The sequence below is a fragment of the Rosa chinensis genome, chromosome 4, assembly GCF_002994745.2.
Source record: "Rosa chinensis cultivar Old Blush chromosome 4, RchiOBHm-V2, whole genome shotgun sequence".
NCBI classification, from domain to species: Eukaryota; Viridiplantae; Streptophyta; class Magnoliopsida; order Rosales; family Rosaceae; genus Rosa; species Rosa chinensis.
In genome coordinates, this window is record NC_037091.1 from 66,646,405 (window position 1) to 66,671,379 (window position 24,975).

The 24,975-nt window shown below is 37.8% G+C and overlaps 3 protein-coding genes across 4 annotated transcripts; 2 read left to right on the plus strand and 1 right to left on the minus strand.

Annotated features, from left to right (window-relative positions):
* Positions 1-1,117: 1,117 nt before the first annotated feature.
* On the minus strand, positions 1,118-3,732 carry LOC112200866 (phytosulfokine receptor 1). The gene has a single exon (XM_024341872.2). It carries the CDS (start codon positions 3,430-3,432, stop codon positions 1,351-1,353), a length of 2,082 nt encoding a protein of 693 aa, XP_024197640.1. The 5' UTR covers positions 3,433-3,732; the 3' UTR covers positions 1,118-1,350.
* A 468-nt stretch (positions 3,733-4,200) lies between these two features.
* LOC112197506 (alanine--tRNA ligase) lies at positions 4,201-12,044 on the plus strand. Its single transcript, XM_024338220.2, has 23 exons — positions 4,201-4,583; positions 4,817-5,055; positions 5,152-5,292; positions 5,419-5,565; positions 5,751-5,903; positions 6,035-6,164; positions 6,431-6,527; positions 6,658-6,778; positions 7,045-7,104; positions 7,518-7,568; positions 7,647-7,742; positions 7,869-7,970; positions 8,204-8,326; positions 8,688-8,831; positions 8,912-8,983; positions 9,098-9,173; positions 9,262-9,404; positions 9,502-9,610; positions 9,690-9,877; positions 10,361-10,450; positions 10,558-10,737; positions 11,018-11,191; positions 11,674-12,044. The coding sequence occupies exons 1-23, from the start codon at positions 4,253-4,255 to the stop codon at positions 11,743-11,745; spliced, it is 3,039 nt and encodes a 1,012-aa protein (XP_024193988.1). The 5' UTR covers positions 4,201-4,252; the 3' UTR covers positions 11,746-12,044.
* Positions 12,045-12,806: 762 nt separating this feature from the next.
* Positions 12,807-24,725, plus strand: LOC112198162 (MAP3K epsilon protein kinase 1). 2 transcript variants are annotated; one of them, XM_024339236.2, is made up of 24 exons: positions 12,807-13,151; positions 13,600-13,734; positions 14,227-14,247; positions 14,704-14,777; positions 14,865-14,955; positions 15,039-15,122; positions 15,628-15,729; positions 16,080-16,211; positions 16,469-16,540; positions 17,165-17,268; positions 18,381-18,492; positions 18,605-18,997; positions 19,156-19,491; positions 19,581-19,625; positions 19,807-19,986; positions 20,114-20,197; positions 20,492-20,583; positions 20,681-20,764; positions 20,892-21,733; positions 22,239-22,627; positions 22,711-22,845; positions 23,112-23,518; positions 23,797-23,911; positions 24,279-24,725. In XM_024339236.2, the coding sequence occupies exons 1-24, from the start codon at positions 13,092-13,094 to the stop codon at positions 24,453-24,455; spliced, it is 4,266 nt and encodes a 1,421-aa protein (XP_024195004.1). In that variant the 5' UTR covers positions 12,807-13,091; the 3' UTR covers positions 24,456-24,725. The 2 variants fall into 2 exon arrangements, with proteins under 2 accessions (XP_024195004.1, XP_040373820.1); XM_040517886.1 differs by lacking the exon at positions 24,279-24,725 and adding an exon at positions 24,007-24,237 and having other exon boundaries at positions 23,797-23,975.
* The last annotated feature ends 250 nt before the right edge of the window (positions 24,726-24,975 follow it).

The window sequence follows — 24,975 nt, forward strand, 5'->3', positions numbered from 1 at the left end:
CCTAACTTTGGTGATTGTAGTAACTTGTACCTTTCGGAGATTATGTATGATGTTGTTAGCTTTGAGATGAGATTGGTTGAATTTGGGAGCAGGGTGGCTCCAGGTGTTGTGGTTGGATTTTTTTAGAAGTGAATTTTGGTTTTCCGCAGGATTTTGGGTTATCCATTTTTTAAGGGAGGTTATGCCGAAATTTTTGGTAAATCTCCTTTAAAGGTGGGTCCCGCAGGGCCACTTCGAATTTTAGGGTGGAATTCGGGGTGGGTCCTGTCAACCGGGACTTCGATTTTGGATGCCCAGCTAGATGTATGGGATTGCTTGTAAAACATCTACAAGTGCTTTTTAAATTCGGCGGAAACACTTTTCTACGAGGAACTAGAGACACTAGACCTTGACAAAGTCTGGGTCAGCGGCATAAACAAGAGAGATCGGGACTGAAAAGTTAAATTTGGGTTAGGTTGAGGATTCTTAGGATTGGATGTGAGACTCAGGAAGATCACCGATTGAGTTCGGGTTGAATTTTCATCTTTTTTGTTCTAGTTTCAATTATTTCAAAATCATCCACCTCAGTCATTACCAAGGACAACCTGTAAGTACCGTTTGTTACCAATCAAGTCATCGATCGATCTAATCGGTATGTTTAAATTGATTGATTCACATAGATGAATACAAGGGAGAGAAGAATAAATAGGGATAACCAACTTGTAGTGGGATGGAAGAGAGAAAACAAGACCGTAAAAAATTTGTAATGAATTTAGTTGCAAAAGAAAACATCATACGAGAAGATTGTAAGAGAAAAAAGAAGATGAGGAAAAAACAGTAATGCGCGTTGGACTTTTGTAAATCATTCTCTAGCTATCTAAATCAGTCTAGAACATGTTCTGAAGTACTTGGTCTAGATTAATCCATAATGATCATGTAATTATACATCTAGTGAGTTTTAGTGTTGTGTATAAATGTGTGATTAACGATTAACCACATAAGCAAATGTCAGTGGTAATGGTAAGCCACAATGTCGGCTTACAAGTTCTATAAAAATGTGGTATAATCTCGTAATCAGTCATGTAAGAAGAAGTATCAAGAAGAAGACTCCAAAGTTATTGTCCCACTAAACTCCTCCTTCTTTCTCAAACACTTGCTCCAAAAACTCGAGTCCTATGTTTATTGTCCCAGCCCATCACAACCAAACACTTCCGCACCAAATTCCAACAGTGTATCAAAGCCACAAATTCCAACAGAAACCATAAAAGAAGAAACCTACAGCAATTTTACAGAATGAAAGAAACTACTGTATTTCAGAGCCAGCATCACCTAACCTAACCCCTTCCACAAGGAAGAATAGGGTAACAGAAATTAGAAATGCCAAGTCCATACATATCTATCTGTTACAATAAAACAAGCTACTCCAAATACAAATCCCACAGCTATTCCTATATAAACTCCTCCTAATTCTAGTCTTGATTTTCTGGTTTGAACGGGAGAAGTATTCACCTTTGATGGACATGGAGGAGCAAGGTCACCACAGAGACTATTCCCTTCAAAGCTTGAATTTGGGAAGGTCCAAAATTGAACTCCACTAGGAATCGCCCCCTCTAATTGATTGTATGCAACACTGAACTTGGACAAAAAACTGAGACGAGTCAGTGAACTGGGTATTATTCCTGAAAGCTTGTTATGAGACAAATCCAGAGCCTCTAAGCTGGTCATATTAGAAAGAGAACTTGGAATTGATCCAGATAAATTGTTGAATTTTAAATCAAATACATGAAGGGATTTCAGGTTCCCAAACTCTGGCCAGATCTGTCCGCTCAAATAATTGTTGCTAAGTGCCAGCGTCGGTGGAAAGCTCCAAACTTGATTGTACTGCAATGCCCTTGCACTTACATTCTTTTTCCGGAAAAGAGGAAAATCAGGGGAAGGTTCCTGAACCTTGGAAACATTCCAATAAATGAGGCTCTGTAGTCCAGTTAAGCTTCTCGGGATATCCCCAGTAAAAGAATTGTTTGATATGTCCAAGTAGAAGAGATTAGTAAAATTGCCAAACCAAGCTGGAACTGTACCTTCCAAGCAGTTCCAGGATATATCCAATAACTGCAATCTGCTGCTCTTACTCAACCACTGGGGTAATGAACCTGTGAGCCTACTGTTTGCAATAATGAGAACCTTCAACTTTGCAAAATGAAGGTTTGGATCAGCAGGCAATTCTTCACCATAGAAGTTCATGGTGAGAACCAAAGTAGTTAGATTCTGACACTGCTGTAAAATTTGAAGGGCAGATGATAGATTAGAATGGCTGGAGTTTGAAAGTGAGAGGTAATTGAGAGTATGAAAATCCTTGAAGCTGTCAGGTATTTGGCCACTCAAGTTGTTCCGGGCAAGATTTATATTATTCAAATGTGGACAAGAGGGAAGATTAGATGGAATTTCCCCATCAAACTGGTTTGAACCTAGATCAAGAGAGGCCAAACTTGTCATTGCTGAACAATTTAGATCAATTGGACCCTCCAATAAATTGTTTCTCACATTAAGCAAAGAGATAGTTGGGGAACTTGACAAGGAAGGAGGTATCCCACCACTGAAATTATTGGAATGAGCAACAAAATACTGTAATCTTCCAAGGCTGTGGAAAACATCGGGAATAGACCCTGAAAACCAATTCGTTGAGATATCCAAACGATTAAGGTTAATCAGGTTACCAACATCTTTGCTCAGCGGCCCAGAAAGCTTGTTATCTTGAATGGTCAATCTGGTCAGATTTTGCAGCCGATATATACCCTCAGGTACACCACCAGAGAGATTATTCGTGAGGAGACAGAGGTCCTCCAAGGAACTACAATTTCCAAGACTTGGTGGTAGAGTACCAGACAAGTAGTTCACAGCCAAGTTCAGTACCTGAAGCCTAGTAGAACTTGCACAGATCCTTTGTGGAATAGAACCATTCAAGAAGTTTTGAGAGATATCAAGGAACAGAAGTGAAGGTAAATTAATATCAACTGGAATGGGGCCAGAAAAGTAATTAGAACTCAAGTCTAAGTACTCTAAATTTGGCAATTGGAACAGTGAGGCAGGAGGTGAGTTTTTAAGGAAGTTGTGAGAAAGATTGAGGGCTCTAAGTTGTTCCAAATTTCCCAAAGATTCAGAGAGATTCCCAATTAGTTTTCTACTCGAAACATCCAACTCAACCACTCTATAAGTATCAACAGAATCATCCAATCCAAGAGAGAACGAAGAGTTGCAAGTAATACCTGCCCATTTACAGCAATCATCAGAGAAATTCTTGGCCCAACCACCAATGACAGTTTGCAGACCACCCATGAACTCCTCCAATGCTTTCAAATCATTTGGATGGCACGTCAGGTTCTGAGAGCTCAAAACTGGTGGCTGGAAGCAAAAGCCAATGACAAAGATAACCACCCAGAAATCTTGAACGCTCATATCGCACGAGCACTCCAAAAATCTTGAGCTTGGAAGAGAGATTAATTGAGTAGCAGTAAAGAACCGTGTTCTCTGGTGAAAACTGAAGCAAATATAATAAAATAAAATAAAATAAAATAAAATAAAATGACAAACTCAAGTAATGCTTCTATTTGATGTGAAGCAGAATAAACAATGCAAAAGAGATGAAATAAGAAAGAGGGCTTTTAGATAGAGTAGTGGTGGACACGTAAAGATCGAATGGCTGGTTTTGAGTCTTGGTCTTTGAAAACTTCAGAGAGAATGAAGAAGCTTCACTTTCATTTCTACCAAAATGCATGTCTCAGTCAAAACACGGTTCCTGTCATTAAACCATGCATAATGCACGTCTTGAACTATGCATCAAAAATATCCGAATATCGAAGTGAATCATCATCCACAGATTTGTAATATGAAATTTTGGATAAACGTACTTGTTCTAAATGCGCTTTCTTTTAAGAGTTTTTTAGTCATCCTAATCCACAATCTTATACGAACTAGTTTAACAGATCTAGTTGAACTAAACTGGTTGTCTGCAACACTAAACTTGGAAAAAAAGCTGAGTCGAACCAACAAAGGTGGCATGGCATATTGTCCCTGCGAGGCCCTTTGTCCATTCGGTTCAAATATGTACGGTTGATCCGTTTTCGATTTGAAACAGTCCACCCAGACCAGTGTGTAAACTCGGCCCAAAAGTATATTTATATATTCCGAAGCCCACTTGGTAGAAAAGAGTGCATATATTCTAACGAACAAAAAGGTCGGCGTTACCGGTTTAACCCAAATGTTGAGAAGCGAGTGAATGAGTGGATTCCTTGGGAAAGGAGTGATAGCGTTCAACCCTCTTCTTCTACTCGGACGTTACCCTTTCTCTTTCGCGCCGTCACACCTCCCTCGGAATCGGAATCGGAATCGCTCCCTCACCACCGCCAAGCACTTGGCTTCAATCGCAACGTCGTCGTTTCGTCCCAAGATGCCCGGCGTCGAATCTCAGGGAGGAGGACTAGAGTGGCCGGCACAGCGCGTGCGGGACACCTTCCTCGAGTTCTTCAGGGATGAGAAGAAACACGAGTACTGGAAGTCAAGCCCGGTCGTCCCCCACAACGACCCAACTCTTCTCTTTGCTAATGCTGGTTCGTCATCTCTCGATTCTCATTTCGATTTTTAGACTACTCTGTTTCACTTATCATAGTTTATTTATTGATTGAACTAGTTCTTTTCCGGTGAGTTTTAGGGTTTTAGTGGGGGTATGTGTTAAACTGATGTGATTAGGAATACTGAAATTTTAAATCATTGTTTGGACAATAGAAGTGAGAATTGCATTTATTTAGCGGAGAATTGAAGTTCAAATGACTGTGATGAACAGGAATGAACCAGTTTAAGCCCATTTTTTTGGGGACGGCGGACCCGAATACTGGGCTAAGCAAGCTGACTAGAGCATGCAACACGCAGAAATGTATAAGGGCAGGAGGGAAGCATAATGATCTCGAAGATGTAGGGAAAGACACCTACCATCACACTTTTTTCGAGATGCTTGGTAATTGGTCGTTCGGGGACTATTTCAAGAGTGAAGCCATTGAATGGGCTTGGAAGCTTCTCACTCAGGCAAGCAGATGTGACCAGATTTAAAGCTTTCGTGGTTATTGGTAACTGTGGCAACCCTGATAGTTGACTCTGATTGTTTGGCTTATTGATATGCAGGTTTATAAGCTGCCAGAAGATCGATTTTATGCCACTTATTTTGGTGGTGATGAGAAGCTGGGTCTTGCTCCTGATTATGAAGCTAGAGATTTATGGCTTAAGTTTCTACCGCCTGGACGTGTACTGCCTTTTGGCTGTAAGGTAAGTTTCTTCAGTTTCACTGATCAAACGATAATTTTCTGGTCATTCATTTATGATGCTTACCTATTGGGTTTAGAAATGGTCCATCTGATCGGTTTTATTGATGTTTCTTTTCCCCTAAACTAGGATAACTTTTGGGAGATGGGTGATACTGGTCCTTGCGGCCCTTGCACTGAGATCCATTATGATAGAGTTGGTAACCGGGATGCTGCATCATTAGTCAACTACGATGACCCTACCTGCCTCGAGATCTGGAACCTTGTCTTTATTCAGGTATGTTCAATAGTGTTTAGTGAAATCTGTAATACATGATTTATTTGGCATTTGATTGGGATTAACTATTTCCTCGACTACAAGTATCTAGGTGTTGGTTTTTTTTATTTTATTTACTCTTTTTATGGTTTCTGTGGTTATAGGTTAACTAGTAGTTTTCTTTTTGATTGATTACTTTCCTACAGTTCAATAGGGAAAGTGATGGCTCTCTTAAACCATTGCCTGCTAAGCATGTTGACACTGGGATGGGCTTTGAAAGATTGACTTCTGTACTTCAGAACAAGATGAGCAATTATGACACTGATGTCTTCATGCCTATATTTGATGCTATTCAGCAGGTAAGATGACAATTCTGCAGTGGATCTCTTAAAGCAATATTTTTGGTTGAAGCACTTTAATTCAATCTGCATCCAATCTCTTTGTTGTTTTCTATATCCACCAGTGAGATTGCTTTTGCTATATTTTGTAGGCTACAGGGGCTCGCCCATATTCTGGGAAAGTTGGAGATGATGATACAGACAAAGTTGACATGGCTTACAGGGTTGTTGCAGATCATATAAGAACTCTTTCATTTGCCATTGCTGATGGGTCCCGTCCAGGTAAATATGCAATACATGGTCACTTTTGCTACCTTATTCTCTGCTAAAGTTGAGGTCAGGGGTGTGTACTTCCCTCAGTTTAAAGAAAACCAATAAATTGGACATGGTAATGAAACTGATGGTTGTGGTTGTTCTCCTTTATACATTTACTTTTCATGGTCATTTGGCCCTATGATATTAATGGCTCTGTGGTGCTCTGTGGCTACCATGAGAGATGTTTGAGTTTCTTTACGGAGTCATAACATCCCAAATTGTATTTCTGTTAGGCAATGATGGTCGTGAATATGTTCTGAGACGTATTCTCCGTCGAGCTGTCCGATATGGAAGAGAAGTGCTAAAAGCTCAAGAAGGATTTTTCAATGGGTAAGATCGATATTTGTATACTGAAGTCTAAAACTAAATGCTGTTCGGAAATTCTTGTCTGTTCAGATTGTTTACTGGTTTGGAATTCTAAGCAGTGTTTATATGATATTTGTGGATGTTTTAATTCCAGGCTTGTACCGGTGTTGGCGGCACTGATGGGTGATGTATTTCCGGAGCTAAAACAACATGAAGCAGGCATTAGGGAGATAATCAAAGAGGAGGAAGAAGCATTTGGCAAGACTCTAATTAAGGTACGTATCTGAATTTTAATTATATATGATGTTTTTCTTTTTCTTGGGATATTAGTATTGTAGCCTCAAATTTGTACAGTAGTTGTATCTATGTAAATTGTATTAGACCTTAAGGAAAAAATTCCTTGTCCGTAATGTGAAGTAAAGTTGATTGGATGAACAAAGCAACATTAATGTGAAAAACAAAAGAACAAAAATAATTTCATTTTTTTCTCATCATCTTTGTATGTAATGTGACGCAAAGTTGATTGGATGAATGTTCTCAGGGAATAGAAAAATTCAAAAAGGCAGCTCAAGATGTTCAAGGCAAAACATTTAGTGGGCAGGTTAGTACATTGTATTTTGATTTTACCCTTTCACCTTTTCTATTCATATCTTATGCTCTGCAAAGTTGTTGCTGTGACAATGGTTCTTTCTAAAGAGGGGGAAAAGCTTTTCACTCAACTACCCTGAGGTTGTTGGAGTTTCTGAAGTTGTAGTCTCTTCTGGTGTCTAGTTGGTTCATAGTTGGAGTGTCAAAAAAACCAAGTCCTTCACAATATTCCTGATATCTGAAATAGGTTTTGTTGGACTCAGAGAAGACGTATTCTAGTTCCTTGAATTTTTGGCAAGAAATCCAACTCTTGACATCAAATATCAAATCTGTATACTTGTTGAACTGATTAGGGAGAATGCTCATGTTTGATACTATCGTCAGCTGTAATAAGTACAGCTTACTTTGTTTCTATTGTGGCTGCAGGAGGCTTTTGTCTTGTGGGACACATTTGGGTTCCCGTTAGATTTGACTCAGGTACTTGGAAATCCATTGCTGTTCTGTTGGATATATTTCTCATGCAAGACCCTGTTTGCTTATAATTTCTCCCTACAGTTGATGGCAGAGGAACAGGGATTAGAAGTTGATGTTGAGGGTTTCAATGTCGCTATGGATGAGGCTCGAGAAAGATCAAGGAATGCTCAAAATAAGGTACTAGGATTTTTGACACGTGTTATCCCTCTTTTGTACATCCACATCCTTCTATATACTTTGCAATGTCATGCTATCTCGAGTGGATGAAGTCATGTTAAATCTTGTTCTTAAACTGTTTCTCAGGAAGAAGGTGGTGCCATTGTTATGAATGCTGAAGCTACTGCTTCATTGCACAAGAGTGGAATTGCTGCAACAGACGACAGCTTCAAATATATTTGGTTTCAGGTTGGTCCACATATGTGACACTGTACTTCACTTTTCAGTATTCGAGATTGTTATTCAGTGCCATTTCCTCTGTTTCCGAAAATAACTTCTATTGTTGGTCACAGTACAAGGAAATGGCATTTTAAATCCTTTGAAGTCCATGCATAGCTCAAATTGTTGTCAATTTCTTTTGGAAGGATGCTGAATCAATTTCCTGTTGATTAATGCTTTGGGCTTTATGTTTTCCACTTCAGGACCATGAAAGTGTAATTAAAGCAATTTACACTGGTTCAGAGTTTATGGATAATGTTGCTGCTGGCAGCTTAGTTGGTGTTATTTTGGAGTCTACAAGTTTCTATGCAGAGCAAGGTGGACAGGTATTGCAAAACATTTGGTTTATTTTCCTGTCGTTTGAATCTTAGAACTGTTTTGCTGTTTAACAGAATAATTGTCGAGAAATTTCCAAAATATGACCTGGTTTCTGCTACTTCTATTTGAGTTGGCAGAACTTCTACCTTGAGACTGGAAACTGATATATGGATTGCTTGAGATCCAAATACTGACCTATCTACTTTAGCAGTCGCAGATTTTGTTATTTGAGCCTCCAGTTCTTTGCATGCCTGTCAAATCTGGATTTTTGTAGAATGCCCTACAAAATATTATGAGCCTGTGGCATATTTTTCTTTATATGATGGCTTCTGTGCTTCTGGACTAACATGTAATGTGTTGTGCTTATAGATATTTGATACTGGATCACTAAAAGGAGAGACCGGCTCATTTCAAGTCCGCAATGTTCAAATTTTTGGAGGTTTTGTTGTCCACATTGGTTCCTTCTCTGGAGAGCATGGCAAACTCTCTGTGGGTGACAAAGTGGTTTGTAAGGTAATTCTGCGTGATCCGGTTATAGTTGTGATAACTATGTCTATGTTTCTTCTTGTTGTAACTCCTATGCTATTGTACAGGTTGACTATAAAAGGCGTACACTCATTGCGCCTAACCATACTTGCACACACATGTTGAACTTTGCTCTGAGGGTATGATCAAACTCCCAACAGCTAGAGAATTGAGAACCTGTATTTTTATATATGTTAAGTTTGTGCAATTAGTTTGTTTATGTAGTTCCTATAACTGTTCATTTATCAATGCAGGAAGTTCTTGGCAGTCATGTTGACCAGAAGGGTTCCATTGTTCTTCCTGAAAAATTGAGATTTGATTTTTCTCATGGTAAAGCTTTAAGCTAGTCAATGGGTTAAGCTGATTAAGTTGTCTGTGTCATTTGAATTCTTCTAAAATGCTAGTGAAACTTGAATAGGTAAGCCGGTGGACCCTGAACAGTTGAGAAGAATTGAATCAATTGTGAATGAGCAAATAAAAGCTGAATTAGATGTTTCTGTTAAGGAGGTAGCCCTGGTTGAAGCTGAGCGCATCAATGGTTTAAGGGCTGTATTTGGAGAGGTATACTGATGAGTGATGACATAGCTAGTTTATCATCTTCTAAATGGATATTTTTTGTTTTGTTTTGGGTGATATATAGTTTTATGCGTTAATGTAGGTCTATCCTGACCCAGTAAGAGTTGTGGCTGTTGGGCGAAAAGTTGAGGACCTCCTGTCTGACCCTAAAAATGAGGAATGGTCATCAATATCAACAGAATTTTGTGGAGGTTAATGTCCTATCCTAATAATGAGCTGCTCTTGGAGCATGCTTTGTTTTCTACTGACCTGTATTCTCTATACTTCTAGGGACCCATATAACAAACACACGTGAAGCTGAGGCCTTTGCCCTTTTATCTGAAGAGGGAACTGCTAAGGGAATCCGAAGGATAACTGCTGTCACAACTAATGCTGCTTTTGATGCAATTAAATTGGCAGATTCACTTGAGCAGGAAGTAATTGAAGCTTCCAAGGCTGAAGAGAGCTTGCTCGAGAAGGTTTTGCTTAGTTTTTTATTTCTTTTTTATTTTTATTATTTGCGTTTTTAGTATCAATATGTCTGTCCGTTTTGATTTAGGTCTTAGCTTTGTTTCCATTCCTAGTTCTGTTGCGTTCTCTTCTTCCATGGTGTTTTGTTTGATTTCCAGTTATGGAAGCAAGTACCTTATGACTTGGATGGAGTTTTGGTCAACTGTCTTTTAGATAAACTATGTGGCATCATATATTTAAACAGCGCTATATTTACTCAGTCAGTCAATCTTGATGTCTGTATGGCTATTATAACTATGTACTGAGCTAATAATTTCGCAAAGGTTGAAGTTTTGAAAAGTATTATACATATATAATATTTATATTTATACACATACCTGTTCTTGACCATAATAAATTGTTCTTTTAGCAGACCAAAGAATATATTTTCTTTAATAGCATGTTACACATTAATTGTCTGAGTTGCTGTTTTTGGTTTTTCCATTTAACAGAAGATAGCTTCCTTTAAATCTCGCCTAGACGCAGCACAAATTCCAGCGGCTAAGAAAGCTGATATCAGGGACAAGATTGCCCAACTTCAGGTAATTTTATTTTCTTCTGTTCAGTTGCTCTATGTTTTCTTACCGATGCATTTCTCTTGTTGTATTTTGTATATGTGTCCTTACCAATTTTTCTTCCCACACAACAGAACAAAGTGAGAAAGGCACAGAAGAAGATTGCAGAGCAAAATTTACAGAAAGCTGTCAAGGTTGCAAGGGAGATGGCGGAAGTTGCTGCATCAGATGGGAAGTCTTTCTGTGTATCCCATGTTGATGTTGGTTTGGATACTGCAGCAGTTCGTGAAGCAGTTTGTAAAGTCATAGAGAAGGTCAGTAGCGGTATCCTCTTTCTTCACTTTGGCCTCTTATGTGGATTGGTTGTTGTAATTTGCTACTTTCATTAAACATATGAGAAATCCAGCACCATGAATTTGATCAATTTGTATGTTCAGTATGAAGGGGTTATAATTGGTTATATTTCTAATAGGTCTGATTCGGTAGAGTGGTTCCTAAACTAAATGGACTGCAAAGTATGCTTAGAATTGATGCCAATTCAAGTTTTTGTGAATCTGAGGGAAATAACTTGAAATCATGGTGGTATTTGGACAGGGAATGCCTGCGATGGTTTTTAGCATGGATGAAACAACAAATAAGGCTGTGGTGTGTGCTGGAGTACCAGGAGACAAAGGCAAGCAATTGGAGGTGTCAGAGTGGTTGACTGCAGCTATGGGTCCCCTGAAAGGAAGGGGTGGTAAAGGAAAAGGTGGCCTTGCTACTGGCCAGGTTAGGGTCTCTTGACTTTTGGTTGTTTACATGGTGAAGCATAGGGAAGTGTAAAAACAATATCTCTGTATCAGAAAAACAAGAAATGTGTACAATCATATCTAAATTGCCGTTTGCATGCTGTAGGACTAGTTAAGGACGAATTGAGGTTGATCCATGTTTTATATATTAGGGGTAGTTTTGGTTAACTATAGGTTTTGAAGTTTGGTTGATTTTTATTGATTTAAAAAAAAAAAATATATATATATATATATATATATATATATTTAACACATTTTTTGTCAAAAATTGTTTGATTTCTAAAAGCCCAGATAAAACATTTGAACTATCAATTGAAGTTCCAGCTCCCTCTCCCTCATTGGGAGGAATTTTTGAGTCTCGACCATCTTGTTGATTTTTAGTATTATTTTGTTTCCTTCTTTGTGCTTAATATGTCTTTTAATTTTTGCTGATTTTTTTTTTTTTTTAATTTTCAATCTCAGGGAACAGATGCATCTCATCTAAACGAGGCAATAGATCTGGCAACCACTTTTGCGCAGATGAAATTGAGTTGAAGGACACCACTTTCACAGAAAATGCCTAACACAAGCTCGTCATCCTATTCTGGTTCAGTTTATAGGAAATTAAAGTTACAGCAATTAAATTTAGAACACTTACGAAAGGGTTGATGTATCCTGTTACACGAAGAAGAGTTTTGTTACCTCTATGGGAAAAATGAAAGAATTCTATTGAATTGCCTGATAAACTTTGCTGTCTGGTCATGAATTTATCAAGTTTTGAATTTGTTTATACTCCTAGGATAAAGGTTTTCAATGAAATGAAAAGGCTCTGTTTGTGGTGTTGCTCTTGCTAAGGGAAGTCTCGGCCATGACTACGGTATTGTGATTTTTGACGCCCCTCCCCCTCATGTTGCTAGTGCTTTCACTGATGATCTTTGCAATCTCCCAAGAGCTAGGAGAGTTAGAATAGGGCCTGAGGGCTAATTTTCTTCTTTTTCCTTTTGTTTCAGGCCTTTTAGGCCTCCTTTGTAACCAAAAAAAAAAAAGGCTCTGTTTTTTCTTGCACATTTTGTCAAAGACCATTCTCATATGGTGATATATCTCTTGAGACATGATATGTCTCTTCTTCTGCATCACACAATCCATGCCGTGAGGTTTTGCGACATGACCAGTTTGAGAATCTGAATGCTACATAAACAACGTACCGTCCGCATCTACTTGCTCAATCGTAAAAGCAAGCTGAAATTATGACCAAACAAGACCATTTTTGTTGACAATCAAGTTTTATCCATATGTTATGTTATTGCCCATCAATAAAATTGACTGCAAAAGCAATGGAGTATATAATATTTATGAAACATAGTTGACAACTATCCCTAATCATCTCATGTACCAAGCAAAAGCAAATACAGAAAATATGTTAATTCATAGTCAAAAAAGGCCAAAATTACTACCCGGAGACGATGCGCTTTACTACTTTAGGAGCTGGGTTGCATTATGACATAAGTTGATATGACAGGTCTACCCCTCCAGATTCCCCCAAAAATCGAAAAGATTCTGGCCTGATTCGTCCTTTCACGTCTGTGATTTAAGTCTCTTTTAATGGACAGTAGCATCCCCGTTAATGTCCAACTGCGCATCATCATTTCTGAGTTGGAGTGGTGATAGAGGGTCGGCTAATTTGGATTTGTTATTATCATGTTGTCAATGTCACCTTAATTCTTCTTTTTTAAATCGGACCTTTTCCCCTTACATTACTCGCCGGAGCTCAGACGTCTCCGATTTCAAAACCCTAATTCCTTCTCTCTCTCTCTCTCTCTCTCTCATTCTCTCACGGCTGCTGCTGCTTGGAATGGAGCGTTTCCTTTAGGGCTTCTCAGAGCTAAGCCGATTCCGCAGCGATGTCTCGGCAGGCGGCGTCGGCCCACTTCCACAAATCCAAGACTCTCGATAACAAATACGTATGAACATATAGCTCAATTTCGCAATTCCGGCCTTTCTTATATGTAATTGTGTAATGGAAATGTGGTTGAACATATGTGTTAATTCTGAGTTTTGAACTCTGATGGTTTAGGAATGTTGTTTTTGGAATGATGATGAGGAAGTGAATCGTGTTTGTATGCATATATGGTTTAAACCTAAATTTTTTAGCCTGAGGAACTAAATTGAGTGGATTTTGAGCTTTGATGGTTTAGGCTGTGGACCTAACTGTACGTTAGAGTCGTAGTGTTTCAAGATTATGAATCTGTTGGGTTTATTTAGTTGCTGAGGGGATGAATGTGTCTACTCCCTTCTTAATTGCTCAAATGAATGTCGTAGAATTGTGTGTTAAGTTGTCAACTAACTAGCATTTCAGAACATTTGGATATTTCGTCAGCAGCTGAATAATTTTTTTTTTTTTTGGTGTAGATGCTTGGAGATGAGATTGGAAAGGGAGCATATGGTCGAGTTTACAAGGGTTTGGATTTGGAGAATGGAGACTTTGTTGCAATTAAACAGGTTTCGTTGGAGAATATTGCGCAGGAGGATCTCAACGTTATAATGGTTGGACCAACTTTATCTTTACATGATTGTAAAAATGCTATTATCTAACAAATAACTAATAGAAGGAAATTTTAAATCGAAGTTAGTGCTCGACTTCTAGTCAGTTTTAGCTTCGCTTTTCTGTGTTTAAAATTCTAAACATAAGATTCTTTAATCTCTACTTTTGGTCTTCCATTTAGGAGTTAGTGTTGTATTAGTGAGTATTCACTTTCTCAAAATATTTACTTCACTAGAAACATCCCTTATTCAATTAATTTGGTGATTTGAAAGTTATGTCAAGTTCAGATTGAGGTTATTTTTCTCTGAGGATTTAACCTATCGTAGAATATCAGACCCATACATGATAACCAAAATTTTGAGTTCCATAATTTGCTTTATGTCATGCATACCGTCTTTCTCTGTATATTTTTCCAATGTACATTACTTTAATTTGGCTAACTGCTGGTTTTCTTTTTGACTGCTTCTCGGTGGTGCAATGCATTGACATATCAGCAAGAGATTGATTTACTCAAGGTACCATTTGCTTTCATTAGATACTTTTTTAATGTTAGATATAATCTTATTTACTGTAAATCCTGGTTATTATTTCATGTCAGCACCTGTTGCACTTGAAGATTAGTGGTTTAAATGTGGAATCTTTTGCTAGTGTTTTTTATTTTACATGTGGCTATAACATCCTCTCAATATTAGATTGTAACCTGTTCATGGTCTGTAAAAGTTCTGTTTAGCAATGGTGCTGAAGTCTAATTTATTGTGGGTAAACATGTATTTCCTCATGTTGGTTGAACTTTGGTCAAGAGTTGATTGATATGTTGTCACCTACTGTGATGCATATGCCATTATCTACTGTTGATAAGCAGCACTTGCTACCTATTAATGAATTATGATGTTAACACTTGATATTTTGAGTGCCTTGTGGAACGAGCATACTTTTTTCCATACTAAATGAAGTTGGAATTTATTTTGCAGAATTTAAATCACAAAAACATTGTGAAATATCTTGGATCCTTAAAGACAAGGACACATCTTCACATAGTCCTAGAGTGAGTCGGCTCATAATTTTTTTTCAATTATGTCACATCAAAATTCCATGGAGAAAACTTAGTTCCTTTTTATTGTTGTCACGGTAGATATGTGGAGAATGGCTCACTTGCAAACATTATTAAGCCAAATAAGTTTGGACCTTTTCCAGAATCACTGGTAGCTGTGTACATTGCTCAGGTTCGCTAATGTCCTTGCTGTTTGTTGCCAGTCTTTTGATTTGTGCACTTTTGGTTTATATTTTAATATTTGTAATGTTACAGGTTTTGGAAGGCTTGGTGTATTTACATGAACAGGGTGTAATCCATCGGGATATCAAGGGTGCAAATATATTGACAACTAAAGAGGTAATCTGACATTTGTCTTCTTCTAAATACTAGATAAATATTCATAGGTCATTGTATGACATAATTGTAACAATCATTCTCTATCTTGTTTGGCTTATTACGACGATCCTAAGGATAGAAATTAGTACAGATAGCTAAATAGAGTTCTCAGATTGGTTTATGTGTGGGGTTAAGACCAACATACTGGTAGATCAGTTGTGCTGAGAGGGTAGTCAACTAGTCATAAATATTAGGACCCCACCATTTCTTTAGGTTATCACTTTCCATATGAAGATGCACTCTTCTGATCTCAAGAATGATTTTGAAGTCCGAAGCAGATTTTCTGAGACATATATATATATATATATATATATATATATATATATATACACACACTCAACTGTTCATGTGACACTTAAATGACATTTTAAGGAACGTTTTTTCCTAGTCATAGTTAGATGTGCACAATGTGTTGTTATGTAATAACTAGATGTATAACTTCTATGGCATAATTTATCCTGTTCAGGGCCTTGTGAAACTTGCTGATTTTGGTGTTGCTACAAAATTGACCGAGGCTGATGTGAATACACATTCAGTTGTTGGAACACCATATTGGATGGCCCCAGAGGTATTTCTTTGTTGCACTTTGAGTTATTACTTTCTACCAAGTTTAAATTGTATTAAAGAAAAAAATGGTTTGTCCATAGGACATAAGAGGGATTCAGTATTGATTTTGTCAAAACAAAGGTCTGTCTCTGTCATGTCATTTTTTTTTCAGCACTGATTTTTGTCAATACGTACATTGCACACTGCAACACTAGCATAATCATTTATTAGAAACAGCATGAAGTGGGAAACTTACATAAGGCTGATACAACCTAAAAGTACTCCAGGAAAAAAATTGTTTTTGTTGCTCATAATTTTGATGCAGTGCTAAATGAGAGAGCTTCATTTTGATGAAAATGATCTGTGTTTTAGGTGATTGAAATGTCGGGGGTTTGTGCTGCTTCAGATATTTGGAGTGTTGGCTGCACTGTTATTGAACTTCTTACATGTGTACCTCCTTATTATGATTTACAGCCAATGCCAGCACTATTTCGCATTGTTCAGGTGTGCATAACTGTCTTTCAGTAATTATCATTTTGTTGTATCCTGAAGGAAAATTTACTACTGATTTTTAGTTGGTAATTTATTATCTTATAGAGCTCAGAATTGTGTCAAGTTGTAAAGAAAAGTTTTCTTTTTGCATCCTGCTTTGTTTTTGTTGTGTTCATGAAATGCCTACTAGTTCCAACTTACTTGAACTGAATTCAGACAATGACTTTTTTCTTTTCTTTTTTGTTTAACTCTTCCTGCAATTCTTTCAGGATGAACATCCTCCAATTCCTGACAGTCTATCTCCTGACATTACTGATTTTCTGTGTCAATGCTTTAAAAAGGTGAGGCAGTGCTATCGTTACCTACTCCATTAGTCTTTTCTCTGTAAGCTTAAGATGATTGTTTTAACTGTTTTGAATTATATTTGAATTATGCCAAGTCATACGCCTTCCCTTTATGTCATTCTCTTCAAGTTAGAGATGAGTATGCAAATAGAAGAGGTGAACAAGCAGTGAAGATGTTTCTGTACATGGTGCTAAATTTGGTTATTTGCACGCATCATAAGTCTCTAAAAGTCCTTGAATAGATGGTCAAGATTCATGGAATTTAGATTTGGAGTTGCACATAACATTGCTAACATTGTGTCTAGCATTAGGCATTTTCTTTTCTGTTGTGGAAAAATAAATAGGTTAATTAATATAAAAATATAGTCTTCTCCAATCTCATGTTGGATACGAAACCAGGATAAAACAAATTTATTAGGTGTTTGTGTTATATTGACAACGAGGCTTTGGATTGTTCTTGTCTGGTCCCATCAAAGCCAATGAAACTTTTCAGTTTTATTGGTCACCTTGAATGATATCCCTTTTTATTTTCTTTTTATCATAATTATATTCTTCAAGTACCTTTTCTGAAATACTGAACTGGGTTGTATTCATCTGTAACATGTTAGTTTCATATTTCAGGATGCTAGGCACCGGCCTGATGCAAAAACACTGTTATCTCATCCTTGGATACAAAACTGCAGACGAGTGTTGCAATCATCTATTCGTCACAGTGGAACATTAAGGTAGATGTCATCAAATTCATCATTAATTAGATTCATAATACAACTAACTCGCTAAGAATTTTATGTAATTTGACTTCTAAAAGTTTGGCTTGCAAGTATAATGCATATTTAATGGAAGGGTGTTTAAATAGTTAAGCTGGGTTATTCATGTGCCATGTTATTCTTCAGATGCTAAAAGCATACCAGTCTAAACTGTTTAAGTTGATACCTCATGTTACTTTGGGCAGGAAGTTTTATATGCCATGATCTGTTGCTCCTAACATAATCATGCTTACTTGGTTTCTATTCTTTAGGCCAGACAAGGTTGATAGAGTTGCCTTCTGATGATGTTTTGTTTGGTTCTAATTCTGATGGAATTTTGCCTTCTGTTGCTTCCCATTAGTGTGTTTTGTGTAAAATGCATGGGGAGACTGTTGATCACGTTTTTGTGCACTGTGAAGTTGTGTCTTTGTGGAAAAAGCTCTTCAGGGAGGCTGTAGTCGTGTGGGAGAATTTAGTAGAAAGGATCGACTTGCTAAGCCATAAACCTTCTGCTTTTGGGAATGGGAAGAATGCCAAGGTTTGGGTTGTGGGGTAATAGCTGTGCTCTGGGTCATTTGGATCGAAAGGAATAATAAAATATCGGAAAGTTTATAGTGGTGAAGAGGTGGGATTGCTTTGGGAGAGAGTTAGGTTTTGGGCATCTCTTTGGGCTTCTGCTTCTGGGGAGTTTAGGAATTATAGCTTATCATCTATCTTATTAGATTGGAAAGCAGCTGTAGTTTAGGCTCTATCTAGGCTGTTTGCCTGACTATCATCTATGTGGACTCCTTGTCCACCTTTTTCTATTTTGCTTTTCTTGATATTTCAATAAAAGCTGTTTCTTTTCAAAATAAAAATGAAAGAAAATTCTTATGGATTTAGTCTTTCTGCTCTGAGCTGTATAAAGCATATAGTAGTCGTCTATATCTTTGTGTATCCATCTCTGTTATTATTTCTTTTGGAATATATGCGACTAGTTTTCTTTCTTTCTTTTTTTGGTTATTGTTTTGCTTATCTTTTTCTTTTCTTTTTTGTGCTTTTGGGACTGCTTTTTTCTGGTAATTTATTTTAAGAAACCAGTTATTTTGCAGAGATATACAGGAAGATGTTTCTAAGGGTGCAGAACTCTCCAATGGAGATATTCGGAGCTCTGGCGAAAGTCCGGCAGAGAAAACAGAAGAAGCAGCTTCTGCTATTAAAGCAGTAAAACTTTTACCTTTTCTCATTAAGCAAATTAAGTTCTTGGAAGCAAAACTGCTTTTAGCTAAGCATTTGGGCTATATTATAGTAGTGACTTGGGTTTTTCGAACTTCAGGACTCTAGGAAAGAGTTATTATCAACCGGGGTTTCTGATATGAGAAAATCTGGCGAGGATCCTGCTTCAGATGTGAAATTTGTTGAGGAAAAAGAAGATGCTTTAGAAAATGATCTGACGGATCAGGCTCCCACCTTAGCCATACATGAAAAATCATCTTTGCCAAATGGTTCTGGCCGAATATCTTCTAATAAAGAATTGTCTGCCTCCGAGCCAGCTGAGCTTGATGGTCGAGCACATACAGCCAACGATGATGAACCACCAATGAATGGGGAGGTTAAATCTCCTGAATTAACGACAAATAGTATAACTGGGAAACATGGAAAAGGGAATTCTATTGGGTTTAGACCATTTGGTTTTGGAGCAAGAAATCAGGATGGTGCTTTTCAAAAGGTAGGTTTCCATAATATAGTTGATTGTTGTACATTTGATTGTTTGCATGTTGAATATCAGTTTACTTTCTGTGAAGTCACATTCATAGCTTGCTAGTTGTTACTATTATCTTTGATGCCCAATATGTCTTTTTCCCGTATTTGTCTGTCATTTTGAAGGCTGCAAAGATGCCAGTCGGTTTGGAAGGGAATGAACTCAGTAAATTTAGTGACACTCCAGGAGATGCTTCCTTGGATGATCTATTTCATCCATTGGATAAGCATCCCGATGGTAGGGCAACTGAAGCTTCAACATCTTCTTCAATTTCACATTTGAACCAAGGAAATACATCTGTAAACGATGCTGGGAAAAGTGACCTGGCTATGAAATTAAGGGCTACAATTGCTCAGAAGCAAATGGAGAGTGAAATGGGTCAGGCTAATGGTAGTGGTGGTAACCTGTTACAGCTGATGATGGGTGTTCTCCAAGATGATGTGATTGATATTGGTGGTTTGGTATGTGATTGTTTTTAGTGTTTTGTATTTTCATCCTGATAAGCACTCTTGTACAAAAATTCCTGACAAGTGATGCATTTTGTTTAAAGGTATTTGATGAAAAGTTGCCCGGAGAAAACCTTTTTCCCCTACAGGTACTCACATCTCTTGCAGATTTTTAAGTAATTAGTTGGGATTTGCTTTTGCCTCTTTAAGTTTCAAGTGCACCACTTTTAGAGGTGGAGCCATGTTGTTGTGTGTTTGTTCGGAGGAAGGGGGCGGCATTGCTCATGTATTGTTCTGTCATCTTTAACATCTGTGATTTTTATCTGATAGGCTGTTGAGTTTAGCCGGTTGGTTGGATCATTGAAACTAGATGAATCAGAAGATGTTGTTGTCTCTGCCTGCCAGAAACTTATTGCTATATTCCATCAGCGTCCAGAGCAGAAAATTGTTTTTGTCACACAGCATGGTTTGCTCCCTTTAATGGAATTGCTTGAAGTTCCTAAAACTCGAGTATGTTAAATCTTTTACCATATTCCGTCATTTTTTTTTTAGAAATCTTGACATGAATGTCTACTTAGCATTAGCGTTATATCAATTATGGTTATATGTGAGTATATTTTGTTTCCTACATTTGCAGGTTATATGTTCTGTGCTTCAAATCATAAACCAGATAATCAAAGACAACACCGATTTCCAGGAAAATGCTTGTCATGTTGGTCTGGTGAGTACTAGTGCATTCAAGTTTTTGTCCTTAATTTGTAACTGCATCTTTGGTGGGCTTTGATAAAGTGGCTTAGTTGGACTTGCAGTCTAGATACTTCTTCCTTTCCTTAATCAGATAGTTCTCCAGAATATCGAATTAGCTCACTGTTGCAATAATGAGCAGAATTAGTCTTTGTGTCCATATATTTCCTTATATTTTTGCTAAGATTGGTCTATCTGTATCTAAGAGTTTTATGCTTTAATAATATTAATTGGTGGTGTTACTTATGTCTATTGCTAAGTCATATGGCAGATCCCAGTGGTAATGAGCTTTGCGGTACCTAATTATTCTCGAGAAATTCGTATGGAAGCAGCTTATTTCTTGCAGCAGCTTTGTCAGTCAAGGTTCAGTTCTTTTCCTGTATTTCATAATAACTTTTCTTCATTATATTTCATCAGAAGATGGTCTGAGGTTGACAATGGGAGTTTCTTCTGTATGCAGCCCATTGACTTTGCAAATGTTCATAGCTTGCCGTGGAATACCTGTTCTGGTGGGCTTTTTAGAGGCTGATTATGCAAAATTCAGGTTTGTAGTAGAACAACAGCTTGACCTTATCATTTTGGTTCTCTGTCTGTTTCTTTGCGTGTGTATGCACACACACACACACACACACGATCTTCTGGTCAGTTTTACTTATATAGATTATGTTCAGGGAAATGGTTCATCTAGCTATTGACGGCATGTGGCAAGTCTTTAAGCTTCAGCGATCAACCCCTAGGAATGATTTCTGTCGCATAGCTGCAAAGAATGGAATACTCCTGAGGCTTATTAACACCCTTTATAGCTTGAATGAGGCAACACGTTTAGCTTCCATTTCTGGTGGGGGTGGATTTCCTCTAGACGGTTCTGCTCAGCGCCCACGGTCTGGTTCATTGGATTCTGGTCATCCCATTTTTGCTCAGAGTGATGGACCACTTCCTGATCATAATGATCACTCTAAGGTTAGGCATGTTGTAAATGATTTGCATTTGTCTAGTGGAACAGAACCTGCACGTGCTTCAACTTCTAATTCTCAAAGGTCAGATGCCAATCAATCAGATCTGCGGTATCATCATCTAGATACTGATAGACCTCAATCTAGCAATGCAGTAGTAGATGCTTCAGTTTCTTCTAAATTGCAAGACCCAACATCCGCAGATAAAGTAGTCAATATTTCAGCGAAGGAACCTTCAACTACTTCTCGAGGAGATCTTGACCTTAGGCAGCAGCGAGCCCCTATATCTCTTCATAGATCATCCACTGATAGATCTCCTAAAATGATGGAAGCTACATCAAATGGCTTATCAACAACAGCACCTACTCAACAGGAGCAAGTTCGACCTCTTCTTAGCTTGTTGGAGAAAGAGCCCCCTTCAAGACACTTTTCTGGTCAGCTCGATTATGTACGCCACCTTCCTGGGTTGGAGAGACATGAAAGTATACTGCCCCTTTTACATGCATCTAATGAAAAGAAAACAAATGGTGAATTAGATTTCCTTATGGCAGAATTTGCAGGTAACAATTATCTTTATCTGATGAATCTTATCGTTTAGAATCTGAAATCAAGGCTTGTCCTTTGTGATTCATAAAGATCATATTCATGAAGATTTGAACAGACAAGGACTAAATATATGCATGTATAATATGTGTGTGTGTGTGTTTGTGTTACTCTGGATGATATAAACTATATTTGGCCCATATTCGCTGAGTTTCTTTTTACCTATCATCAAGCGTATCATAACTCTTTGGTGTTGGGATCACAAGCTTTCACTATTGTTTTCAATACTTTTAATGACTTGGAACATTATTTTCCTCCCACTCCTTTTAGGCATATCATAATTCTTTGGTGTTGGGATCACAAAATTTCACTATTGTTTTATATACTTTTAATGACTTGGAATATTATTTTCCTGCCACTCCTTTTAGGCATATATGTACCAAAAAAGTTCATTAATGTGTTTTACTTAGTCCTCTTTTTATCTATTTCTATGGAGTATGTGATTCATCAGTTATTTCACAGATGTCTCTCAACGTGGTAAAGAGAAAGGGAATCTTGATTCTACTACTAGAATTCCCCCCAAAACAGTAAATAAGGAGGTGGGAACACTAGCATCTAACAAAGGAGCTGCTTCCACCTCTGGGATAGCATCTCAGACAGCATCAGGGGTGTTGTCTGGTTCGGGTGTTCTAAATGCTAGGCCAGGCAGTGCAACATCATCAGGTTTACTCTCGCACATGGTTTCGACATTGAATGCAGACGTTGCAAGGGAATACCTAGAAAAGGTGGCAGATCTTCTGCTTGAGTTTGCACGAGCAGATACTACTGTAAAATCATACATGTGTAGCCAAAGTTTGCTCAGCCGTCTTTTTCAGATGTTTAATAGGGTGGAGCCCCCAATTCTTTTAAAGGTACATTGGAAAACTTCCACTAGTCTTACTCTCAATGGCTCGTTTTCTTGTGTTCTTGACAATATGGTGCTGCCACTTTACAGATACTAAAGTGTGTCAACCATTTATCAACCGATCCAAACTGCTTAGAGAATCTTCAGCGGGCAGATGCAATCAAATATCTGATTCCAAATCTTGAACTCAAAGAAGGATCTCTTGTATCTCAAATACATCATGAGGTGGGCTTTCTTTCCTATGTGCTAATGGTAATAGTGGGTGTCATGTATGAGAGAACCTTTATGCCACTATCTAGTAGCTGTAGCATTGCATGGCACACTATGAACCTTTAAACCTTCTTGGAATCCTTTCCTGTGTAGAACTGTAAAGAATGTGTCTTTTATTGCATTTGGTGTGTTACTGAATGCGTTTTTTTTTTCTCTGTTTGGTGTGTTACTTTTTCTTCTTGACTGAGAACTAATTGCATTCGTCTCAACTTCTTTTGAAGGTCCTAAATGCCTTGTTCAATCTGTGTAAGATTAACAAGAGGAGACAGGAACAAGCAGCTGAGAATGGAATAATTCCACACTTAATGCACTTTATTGAGTCTAACTCTCCTCTGAAACAATATGCGTTGCCTTTGCTCTGTGATATGGCTCATGCTTCACGTAATTCAAGAGAGCAATTAAGGGCTCATGGTGGGTTGGATGTGTACTTGAGCCTTCTAGAGGATGAGCTTTGGTCTGTGACTGCATTGGATTCAATTGCTGTTTGCTTAGCTCATGACAATGACAACCGGAAGGTAGAACAAGCACTGTTGAGAAAGGATGCAGTTCAGAAATTGGTGAAATTCTTCCAGTGCTGTCCAGAACAGTATTTCGTGCACATATTGGAGCCATTTTTGAAAATTATCACGTATGTGATTATATATATGACCTATTTACTTGTTTTAAATAGTGTCCTTTCTTTGTTCTTCCTGGTCTGCTAGATATAAATTTTTTGATGATTCAAATTGGTAGAATGTTTTTAATTGATTGTGTGACAAGGGAGAGGCCACAGACAAATCATCCCTGCCTTGTGTCTGGAAGGGATATGAAGATTTAATGGTGGCTTTGCTATTATGTTTCCTTTGGTTTGTAAACTCCTCTGTTTCCCCTTATGGAGATAACATCTTTTGTATGCCTCTTTCACAGGAAATCGTCTCGAATTAATACGACATTAGCTGTTAATGGTTTGACACCACTGCTTATCACAAGACTTGACCATCAGGATGCTATTGCCCGTCTAAATCTTCTTAAACTGATAAAGGTGGGTCTGCTCTTTTTTCTCTCGTCTCTTGTTTCATGTATGGTGCTGGAGAAGATGGGAAGACAAAGAATTATTAGTACAACCCTACTCACACTAAAGAACTAACAACCAGATCATTTGATTTGGGAAACTAGATCACTCTTAAATGAAGTGAGAAATTACTGTTGCGTATTTTTATGACAACTCTGAATATTTTTGTTTGTTTGATAGAAGGTATTCTTGGTAGCTGAACCATGTAGTGGCATTCTTTTCCTGTCTTTTCATGATTCCAATTTTTGATCATGTTATGAATAATAGTATTTAAGATATCTTGGAACCTATGTATTCTCTTTTTGTTTTTGTTATAATCACCAACTTATGGTGGCAGGCTGTTTATGAGCACCACCCACGGCCTAAGCAATTGATTGTGGAGAATGATCTGCCTCAGAAGCTTCGGAATCTAATAGAGGAACGCAGAGATGGGCAACGTTCTGGGGGCCAAGTATTGGTGAAACAAATGGCTACCTCCTTGCTGAAAGCACTCCATATTAACACCGTATTGTAAATTCAGTGTCCATATCTTTCTTATATTGTATATTTGTTTGTTTAGAAAAGTGCGTTTATGCCCTTCTGTTTGCTCCCCCTTCTGTTTTCCGAGCCAATCAGTATTTTGTTTTCCATCAGCGAGTGCTGCTTCGATTGTCTTCACTTTAGTTCCGGTACCCTATATTGTTCAAGTTCTAAAGTTAATTGTAAGCTTTCTTGGCGGAAAAATGAAAAATCTTGTCGCCTGGCTATGCTCCCCCGTGTTAATACTTACTAAATTTTTGCTCGATTCTGGATCATTGATTTACAAAAACACACCTATTATCAGACCAAAAAGTCAACAGAAAAAGACGCTGAGTGCGTTTGTTATCGTTCACTGATATGACATAAATCAGACAATGGGACATTCTATGCAGACGCTGAGTGACATTATTTTGGAGGTGTTTTGAGTTTGATCCTCACAAGTAGCAAATAATATCTTTATATATGATATTGTAAAGGTTCTTACGATGTTTTAAAGTAGTGTTGAAAACGCATAA